Raw genomic sequence first — 11,147 nt, forward strand, 5'->3', positions numbered from 1 at the left:
TTTATAAAAGTCCCAAAAAAACAAAATAATATTTTTTATTTTTTAATTATTATGATTTAGAATATGATTTTTTAACCATTTAGAAAAAGAAAAAACTTTGAGAATTGTTTCAAATGAGTCATCTCGTAAGCTTATGTATCCCATTAAGAGATGAAATCCATTATTCCATATATCCTTATAAATAAAATCAAACCCCATATTAATATTAGGCTCTAATTTAATTATACCAATCAAAACATATAATTATACATGATAAATAATCTTATCATATCTCATCACACGAACCAAATAGAATCATAAGGTATAATTACAAAGCCCTCCTATAAAATTTAATATAATTACAAAAAAACCCTTAATAGTTTGAAAAATTCTATCTAATATCCCAATATTTGTTTCCGTATAATAAGTAGAGACATAAATTAATCAAAATATAATTACAAGTGAATTAATTCTCCCACAAAGGGAAAACAAGAATGCTCTCATTGCACTCTCTTCTCAACATGTACATCACTGAGAATATTAACCCTCACATCCTTCTGAAGGAGAAGCTACATCACAACTAAGCCTAACATTACTTACAATAGCCAAAATGACTTGCCTCCAGTTTATATGGGCAACCGCAGAGTTTTCTCTCCAAATCTGCCTTGCCGGAAAACATACACTCGCTTCGTGATCATGTTCAATCTTCAATGAGGTTTCTGAGTAGCCCAAGGGCATGATTGTACCCTATTTCAACAAAAGCAGGTCCATAGCAGTTGTAAGAGGAAAAATTGTATACACTTCCAAAGTTTGAAAATATTGAAAAAGAAAACTCCAGTAGGTATAGTTATCCTGAGTATACAATGCTAAATGCACGAATCCAATATATAATTAGGAATATGCAAACTACCATAAGAGACAAGTGTGAGAGAAGGGCAAGGGCATACAAAACTTGGGTGTCCAAGGTATCATATGTTTCGGATAGGAAGAGTGGAAATCCATCACAACTTTCAGAGCCATAGCAGTAGATATCCGAGTCCTCATTGGTCTGTCATCAAACAATCTTAGATAAATAAATGGAACTCAAGAAATGCCAAATATAGATGCAAGTTATTGGAAATTTGACCCATAAGAGAAAGAATCAGACCTCGTCGTATTTGCCAACATCACCTGAATCCGCTTCGTCATCCACCTAAAATACAAGTGTGTAACACTATCACTAAATCATTATATTTCAAGCAAATCTTGCACCCCTTTTAGTATCATCACCATATAAATGTTAAGTTCGGTTCACACTTCCATGTCCAGAAAAGCATAAAGATTGAATTCTAATGAATTTGAACTTCATCAACAAGTATAAAACAAGAAAATGTGTTGCATCAATTACCCATTGCATCTCACTTTCCTCCTTCAGCAAAAGCTTCACATAGGCAGAGTTTAGTTTATCAGCCTCAAGAACGAACGGCCGCCTCTCCTACAAAACCAAGAAATCCACCAACATTAGATCAAATGCTCATGTACAACTGAAAATTCAAGAATTACACCTATAAAACTGAAGATTTCTCATATTTTTATACCTCTTTTGACATGTTCTTCCATGTTTCGCATCCTTTCTTGTCTATCTCAATCTCATTTCCATCTTTACATGTCTTTATAAATTCTTCCCTACAAAATGCAAAACGATAGCTACTTGCATGTTTACCAAATAAATCAAGCCAACAAGTCTCCTAAATTTGCAACTAAGTGCCAGTTGACAATTAGAAATTGCAAAGACAAGATTATCAAACATGGATATAAAAGAGATCCAACTAAGTATCGGTTGACAACATGTATATAATTTGCCCCAAGATCCAACAAAAACCGACCAAAAATGTAACATTTAGCCAAGTTAAAAGCTCTAACAATAAATCCAAAAGAATGTCACAAATATACATGAACTAAATGCTAGAATAGGTGACAATTGAATCGAAACTCTCCAACGTAACATTTCATAAAAACAATAGTGACATAGATATAAAAGCCCATAAAACTTTGCCTATAACATCATGAACTATCAAGCAATTATGATAAACAACAACATCAACTTAAAGGCCTAGACATGAACATCAATCATCTGATGAAGGTCCGAACTGCGCCAAAACCCACACAGAAACACACAAATATTCTCCAGAAAGAGCAGAACATACATAAAAAAATGAAAAGCCGATCTGGGCTGGTCCTGAATCCTCTGCCCCTCAAGTTTTCCACTTCCACACTGGGTTTTACGTTTCTTTTTCGTTATTTTCTTGAGTCCACACTCATGCATATCAACCAAAGCAATTGCCACGGTGAGCCCACAACTCTCGCTGCCAAACCCATCAACATTAATACACAACATTCAAATCTCATGAACTGAAAAATCACTGGCGAAGATCATATAGATGATTAAGGGAAAGAAAGAATGCGCATCTCATACCATTTCTGGAAGGCGCTGCCGTCGGGGCCACGGCGAATTGCGAGGATCCGTTTTCTGGGTCTCGACTGGTACACCATTGAAGTTGAAAGCTACAGACTTTAGATCTTCTTCATTAAATCTTGTTCGTATATGCCAAATTAATTGCAGAATGTCCATTTATAGATGTGACCATGAGTCTTCGCTTCAAACATTCCGGGGCGTGCTAACATGCGCCTCGCGTACGGTAAGCCTGATGTTTTTGTTTTAGGTGCTAGGGCATGTTTGTCTCTGCCTCGTTTTCGTTTTTGAAAATTGGAGTTTATTTGTATTGTTATTCCTAAAAAAAAGAAAATAAATATTTTTTTAAAGTAAAAAGAAATTAATTTTGGTGGACACTAAGCACAAAAGAAAAGAATGAATCAAATAAATTAAAAAATTACATAATTTTTAGATTATATTCAGACACGACAAAAAAAGAATTTTTTAATCAAAAAATATGAAGAAATAGTATCAAAAAAATTGATTTATACCGTAATTATTCTCTCTCTTTCTTTCCAAATATTTTCTTTTAGAATTATTTATTTTTATATTATTATTTTTCCACAATAAAAATTTTAAAAAATAACAATTAATTATTTATATTTATTAAATATTTTATACATATACATAAAATATGCCAGTACACATACATAGTATAATTATGCATGATTTATTTTTATGTATTAGTGGTAAATAAGGTTGGGGCCAAACGGGGCGCTTTTGGGTTCATTTTAGCGGAAAGTAATTGATCAGCTAAACTGAGCTGGCGGGAGGTGCAATTATTAAAATGAGACCTTTCACGAAAAGGCAAAAGATTTCCCGCGGTGACTCAAAAGTTCAAAAGGGCATTTAGCCTGTTGTTATGCGCCACGTAAAAGTCGTGTTCCTGGTACGGTCACACGCATGGCTTGTTGTGATTGGCTACCATAACATACGCCCAACCACGCTTCTGACGTCACCTCACCGTCGGATTCTTGGAATTACCCGGTCCATCCGACGGGTTAGAAAAATTCTTTGACCAGACGAGCTTATTTTATTTTTACCTGCAACTTTTTCCCCCCCTATAATAAGAGTTAAATAAAAGAACACAAATTCTTTAAAAAATGGAGGGGATTTTTATAAAAAAAAATAATTTTGAAAAATAAGAATTAATTATGAAAATTTAAATTTTATTTCAAGATTTCTCTTGAATAAAATTAAATGATAAATTTGGGATATAGAAAAATGACCGAGTATGAAAAATTATTATTATTATTATTATTATTATACGTCAAATATAAAAAAATAACGAAATAAATATAAATATGACAAATATCATATGAGCTCATCATAATTTAATCTTATTATTATTATTATAAGTAATAGTAGGTCTGAGTTCAAAAATTATTTAAATTACTTGAACTCACACAACGTGCATTTATATTAAGGTAAATTACAACAACCTCCTATGAGGTTGGTTATAATTACAAAGATATTTTCGTTGTTTAAAAAATAAAAAATGCTCCCTAATGTTTGAAAAAATTATGTAATTCTTGAACGAATGTATGAAATTGTCAACTTAACCCTTATTGTGATTTTTTCAAAAAAATAAAAATAAAAACTTATAAAAGAAATTGAACAGTGTGGATGAAATTTTTTAAAAATTATAAACTAATTATCCATTTAGTCCAAGAAAAAATAAATAAAATATAATATTTAATCCACAATAAAAATTTTGGTCAATTCATCATAAAAAATGAATGAACATCTAATGAATTGGACTGATTGTTAGACTGCTGTTAAAATCAGAAAATATTAATATTTTTTTAAATAATGAGAGAATATCCGTAATTATGTGAAATTTGAGAAAAGATGATTATAATTTATCATTTATAATGTGAAGGTAATTTGGAGATGTAGAAGTGGGGGTTGGGGATTGGATGTGAAGTAAAGGATGATGTTAGTGTAACATGAATTTGGGATTGGGCCAAAAATAGAAATTGATAAGCCTAAAATCAGTTGCTTAATTCATCAGACTATTTGACCCATCCTGACCAGCCCCAAGATGAGGAATATTGTAACTAACCAATTCCTGAAAATTATAAACATAGAAAAAAAAAAAAAAGATATTCCGAAAATGGGGTAGCTTAGTAGTTAAAGAATCTCATTTCATGTCCCCCATTACAAGAAATAAATCATTTGTATTTGTTTTTAAGTCATTAAAATTGCTTCCAAGTCACTATGATGTATATATTTATTAGGGTTAAGAATGTCTTTTTCATGAGATCCAGGTGATGTGATATGCCCAATTTTCTAAGTAAAATTCAAATTTCTCGATTTATGTGTGTCACTCTTGTCCTGTATAGGCTTGTGTTCGCATAATATAATGGTTAAAATTGAGATTTCGTGACTTAGTTAAGGTTTATAGGTACGAGTCCCACTGGATGTGTGGATATTTGTCTTACTTTTTATGTGATTTTATTGTGATTTGTTATTTTATAATTTTTAGTTATATTAACGTACTGATTGAATCAATATATTATTCAATTTATTTAAATATTGATGTAATGATTATATTACTGCTTCTATCTCAAAAAAGAAAAATTCAAATAAAATGGACTTCACCCATTCAAACCATAATAAATCATGCAAACAACCATCAAAATGAAATCACAAGAATCATGTACAAATCCAAACACAACCAAACCAGAATCCCAAACCTTAATCAGCAAAACAGCCAACACAAATGCTAGGCTATATGCATCTATACTTAAAAACTCACTCTTCTAAGAGCTTAATCACCTCATATTCAAAGGGTGAGTCTTTTTCTTGCTCTGCTTTGTGGGAAGTGGCACTTGAATGAATCCAAACTTCTTCCTCTGCTGCACAAAGTACTGCTTTTCGACGTTCACGTCTGCTGTTGGTTTGCGGGGGTGCAGAATGAGTCGACTCTGTTCCTGCAGCATTTGGCTCAGAGAAATGTGTTGCTTTTCTGAATGAGTCTCCACATGCCTTCCCACCATAACATCATCTTGTAGGATCAGTTTCCGACTCAGTATGTCACCTATTGAAGTTGTCGTCCTAAAACCGGGGACTGGCCTCTCTTTCGCTGCATATGATTCGTTTTCGTTGAGGACATGCGGATTTGTATGGCCAGGATGGGAGTTCCTGAACTTGAACTTTGTGGAATTATTGTCAGATTGTTGCACAGGCACATGATCCTCAGCAATGACATTTTTCCGATGCGGTCCCTCTTCATCAAATAAATCCACTTCTCGGGAGCGTGTGTTTTCTTTAGCTATTTCCTCAAATTTCTCAAGAATTGGCTCTTCCAGTTGATGAGCTTCACTGGTTAGCCGAACGGCATTGGTATCTATAAATTTGGTCTTGCAAAGGTCTTCAGCTTGTTGTGCTTTCAGAGTAAGAGCTCGGTACTCTTCAACAGTCAGAGTTATTCCATTGGGCTTGTCCAAGAAAACATCAGACGATTTCTCACAGTTCAGAAAAGCATTTCTCTCAGCTAGAGCGATTGCTTCAACTGCTTTAGCTGCTTCTTCCATTTTCTTGGCTGCGCTTAACCTCATTTCTGCCATTCTAATGCTATTCTTTGTTCGCTCAATCTCAGTCATTGCCTTAATTACCTCATATCTTGAAGCTTCTGTCATCTTCTTGAACTGCTCAGCCTCAAAATTGACTTGCCTTAGTTCCTTGCACATACTCATAGAAATATTGGGTGCATCTCTTATTTCTATTTTCCGGTCCACATTTGGCTTTGTCCTAGATATGTGATGGTTCTGCTCTAAAGACAAAACCCCTTCAGAATTTGGTATCTGCATGTTACTTCCCCTCTCAAGTAAAAGCTTATCTCTTCTCATTTTCTTGTTTAAAGACTCTACCGATGCTTGAATTGCTGCAAGATTGCCGGACGTTTTATTAAGGTTCAGTTTTGCCTGATTCAACTCCATGAACATCAGACCAGGCGACAGGACAGGGCACAAGCTCAAGCCCTCAGTTGAATTTTCATCGGGAAAGGTCATACGGTTGTCCAGTTTTAGCTCCGGACTAGCTATGCCTGACGATGATTCTGGTATCAAGTTGACTTTTAAACCTTCGACGAACTTTTTTGCTGCTTCCAGTTCTTTCAAGACATTGAGTGTTTGCTGCTCTTTCATAATCAGATCCCTCTCCAGTTGCACTGCCTGTTCCTCTAGTTTCTCCAAATCAGTCTCATGCTGCAATCAGTAGCACTCGTTGAGTTATATGCACTTATAAAAGAAAAGTACTTAAATCATTATATGTGATGCATCCTTAAAGAGATTGGTCCTACAACAATTTGAATAGTACAGTAATGCTCATGCACTCATCTTTCAAAAATGAGTGCGAAGCAACACTCGGGACATTTAGCTATGTTGTTAACAAGTTTGATGCATAAAAATTGCTTATGTCTATATATTGTATCAGGTCCCATGGCAAGATACATGTTTATTGTAAACTAGTGAAAAAGCAAGAGTAGAAATCAAAAGATGTTCTCTAGAAAACACACAATTTAAGCCGTAGCAGCACGAAAAGCAAGAGTAACAATTAGGTTTGTCATATTAAACATCCCATACATATATCCATCATCCATGCGAGTCTGTGACAACTTGATCTTAAGATCAAATTAACCAATAAGGTAATCGGCAGACTCAATATAAGAGAGAACATTTGTTTGAACTGTGACAGACTCAACCACAGAATCCGCATTGCCACATGAACAATGTTCTTGATATTACTGCCTTAAAACCTGATACATGATTTACTGCTCACTATCCGAGTTGGGGTATGCATATATCCAAACGTCTTTGATCTCCAATTACTAGCACCCAATCGTCCACCACCACTTCCCCTCCAAAACTACCTCCTCAAGTTCATGTTCAGGGTCATAAGTCCATTCTTGGTCACCAGTATACCACCACTGCCCTGGCAGGCCAACAACCGTGATGATCATTCCGTAGAACATTGGATCCAACAGGCATGGACGGGGCAGCTGATCCGTCCAAGAATTACACCAGCCATGATCCGCCAGAAGTTAATTTTAGCCGGACAGAGTCTATGTTATAACTTGGCCAAAATGATTAACTCAGGTTCTATCTGAAATAATGAAAATGGCATCTCCTATTTGGAAGTCTCTGAATTGCCATCCATTTTCCATTAACCTCAGCACTTAAGCTGACTCTAGCATCCTCAATTCTTGCGAACGAAAAAGTATAATTTATTTTCTACATTTCTTTCGTATTACTAACAAAGAACCCCTTTTCCTCAAAACATTAACAAACATAAACAGAGGACAACAGACTTCCAATTTTCAACAAAGGAAAGCTGAGAAAGCGGTAGAAACAAAAACAAGAAAACACAAAGCCAACAACACTCACATTCCCAGCAGCAGCAACACGCAGCAAGTAATGAGGTATCCAGGGACCACTCCCGCCGAACCGGTCCACCGCCTCCTTCACGGACTCGAACGGCGGCGAAGTGTCGATTTCCGCTCTCGGGTTTATAACCTTCTTCGTTTCGGTAACAGCTGAAGATTCCAGAGTTTCCGCCATAAAGAAAACAGGAAAAGAAAGCTCTAAGTTTCAGTGAATGAATCAAACTTGGAAAGAGAAATTAGAATGTTGGTTAAAGGGCGCAAATCCCGGATGTATATAGAAGTGAGGAGCATTTGATTAGAGAGATGATCAAAGTGTGTGTGTGTGTGTGTGTGTGTGTGTGATGGTAATGATGATGTAAAGGGCGGGACCATGAAAAGCGTATGTCATTTTTCAGAGGAAAGAGCACAGTGTGAGTGGAAGAGTCAAAGCGTGGCGGATAAAGGGCGTAAAAGGAGGCCGTTTGATGTAAACTACATTTCTTGTTTTCAAATTAATACGCGCGCTTTTAAATATATAACTATCTTTTCATTTCTTATTAAATATATACTTCTTTTAGTTTTTCAATTAATCGCAAATGCAATTATCAAGTTTAAGTAGGTTAGAACAGTGATGATGCTTCTAAAGGCAGACGACTACACTGCCCCTCACAACCACCACCTTTTCATATCACACACACGCAGAAAAGAAGAGAAACAAGACAACATAAATGCCGCAAATAGCATTCATTATTAGGACAACAACTGATAGCCCCAAATCCTTGTGCGTGATTGTAGGAGCAATCTACAATCACGCACATGCAAATGATGCCCCTCTTTTTACGCTTTCTCAACCAACCCCTTTAGCCCTAAGCTTTCCCTCCTTTACTTTATTTATTAATTATTTATTATTCGATTCTAGAGATTTTCTTTTTTTCTTTTTAAGACATATATTCATTTAGTAGATTTGAATTGCCGATGTATCAAAAAGTACACTTATAAAAAAAATTCGTCAAGACTAGAATTGCAAAGAACCCTAGCAGATTTGATTCACCAAGATATCGAAAAGTATATTTATAAAAAAAAATATTCATCAAGACTAAAACTGCAAACAACCCTATAATTTAGGAGATTTGATTCGCCAAAATATCGGCAAACAATCCTATAATTTAATAGATTTGATTCGCCAAGATATCGAAAACTACACTTATAAAAAAAAAAATATTCGTCAAGATTAAAATTACAAACAACCCTATAATTTAGTAAATTTGATTCACCAAGATTTGATTCACCGTTTAGCTAGTTTTTTTTTTCTGGGATTTATATTATTTTCTCATTCCCACGAAGGATGTCTTAAGTTAATTGCAACGTTTGTCCTAAATTATAGGGTTGTTTGTAATTTTAGTCTCATATTTTTAGAAATAGCTAATTCTAATCTCATATTTTTAATTTTTTGTGCAATATAAGTGTATCGTTACGTAATTGATAGAAAGGCCATGTGATTAACACGTGCCCGTCAGTTGGACTATGAACAAATTTAAATTTTCACATTAATTTTTATTTGACTACGATAGAGAGTAATGAGTTATTATAATATAGAAAATAATCATTTTTTAGTAGCGTAATTAATTAATTTGGTCTGCCTCTAATATCTGCCATGGACATGATAATGAGTATGAACAGGGAATTGAGCAATGATGGGTGGGGGTTGCAGAGGCAGATGGAGGGTCAATCACAAAATTAATTATTAATGATGATATCTTTGTCATTATTAACTCAAGGAATATTATTTGATGATTTTGTACCAAATTACTAATATAATTAATAATAATAACTGCATGTGTTTCACATTCTTCATAATTGTTCACATATAAAAAAACATATAGTTCAAATTATGAGGTTGATACAAAGATGCATCCCATATTAATTGTAAATAAAAAATTTAAATAATTTATAAGTTTCAATGTCTCTTCTATCTAGTGAGATTTTTTTTCAAAACAAAACCGTGATATTCATATTATATGTTTAAATCACTATGCAATATACCAATATTTTTAAATTAATCAATAAATCCATAATAAACAAAAAAACAGACATGCTAGTAAAGTATCGAACATGAGCTACTTTATTATTATCCATGTCAAATATTCTCAAATCATTCTCTATATATTTATTAATTTAGGATTCTTTCTTTAATTTAAGACTATTTTTTAGGAGTAATCACATACACGATTGAAGCATTATCCCGATAAATTGAGCACGCAATACATCAATTCAACCAATATATTAATATGATTAAAAATGATAAGTAAAATTATAATAACTCATTATAAAGTTAAATAAATACACACATATTTGATGAGACTCGAACTTATTCATGAAACATTAGTCTTAATGTAAGTGTTTCTTTGCTTTAAAGGATTAAATTGGACTTTTATAAAAATTTCCAGGTTAAATTGTGTATGGTTGAAATTAGGGGGTCAAATTGTGGATTTTAAAAAAAATAGAACGGAAAAGAAAAGGAAAAAGTGGTAGGTAGCAAAGGATAAGAAGCAGGATACGTGTCCCATAGGCATCCACTCAACTCCTGCAATAGTATAGATATATTAACACGTACATATAGACATATTGTGGCGTATTTATACACATAAAACACTTTTACATATATACATACATCAAAAAAGAAATAGAAATTCTCTCACTCAGATACAGGTATGCTTCAGCCCTTTAAATTTTCTGATTAATTTAATTGTTTATTTCTCTTGTTTAATTCCTTAATTTGAAATTAATAAAATAAATATTAATAATTACTTAGATGATATAATATAAGTCTTTTGTACTAGACATATGCACGATTCAAATCAAGTCGGATACATTATTGTTCAAAATTGTTTAAATTATTATCGAATTTGGAAAATTATGTTGTAGTACCATTCCCGATATCCTTGTTCCATTTCTCTTCTATTGAAAATGGATGACCTTTATACAATCGTGTTATATCGTCTTTGTCATCTAGTGATGTATTATATGTGCTGTAGGTTCCAATCTGTGCCCGTATGATTTTTTCGGGAGATCTGATGTAGACTCATGTCCCGAGTATCCGTCGCTTCTGAAATATTTTGTCTCATCCCGAATTGGCGAAGAACCCATTTGGGACGATACATTATTGCATAGAATATTAAGGGACACGATGATCTCCACAGCTGGGGGTTCAAATCAACGGCGTAAGCTACAATGACATCTGAGTCCATGTCATACGGCTGCCAGATGAATTATAATAAAGAAAACAACATTGTCAATTAATGCGCATTTAATTCACGGTATAAATAT

The 11,147-nt window shown here is 33.8% G+C and overlaps 2 protein-coding genes across 2 annotated transcripts; both read right to left on the bottom strand.

Moving 5' to 3' along the window:
* LOC105166998 (high mobility group B protein 7) lies at positions 369–2,587 on the bottom strand. Its single transcript, XM_011086545.2, has 7 exons — positions 2,435–2,587; positions 2,166–2,324; positions 1,557–1,644; positions 1,367–1,453; positions 1,127–1,171; positions 927–1,027; positions 369–726 (listed from the first exon to the last, which is right to left on the bottom strand). The coding sequence occupies exons 1-7, from the start codon at positions 2,509–2,511 to the stop codon at positions 687–689; spliced, it is 597 nt and encodes a 198-aa protein (XP_011084847.1). The 5' UTR covers positions 2,512–2,587; the 3' UTR covers positions 369–686.
* On the bottom strand, positions 5,036–8,308 carry LOC105166999 (WEB family protein At2g38370-like). Its single transcript, XM_011086548.2, has 2 exons — positions 7,843–8,308; positions 5,036–6,663 (listed from the first exon to the last, which is right to left on the bottom strand). The coding sequence occupies exons 1-2, from the start codon at positions 8,014–8,016 to the stop codon at positions 5,230–5,232; spliced, it is 1,608 nt and encodes a 535-aa protein (XP_011084850.1). The 5' UTR covers positions 8,017–8,308; the 3' UTR covers positions 5,036–5,229.

This window comes from Sesamum indicum, linkage group LG7 (genome assembly GCF_000512975.1).
Source record: "Sesamum indicum cultivar Zhongzhi No. 13 linkage group LG7, S_indicum_v1.0, whole genome shotgun sequence".
Lineage (NCBI taxonomy): Eukaryota > Viridiplantae > Streptophyta > Magnoliopsida > Lamiales > Pedaliaceae > Sesamum > Sesamum indicum.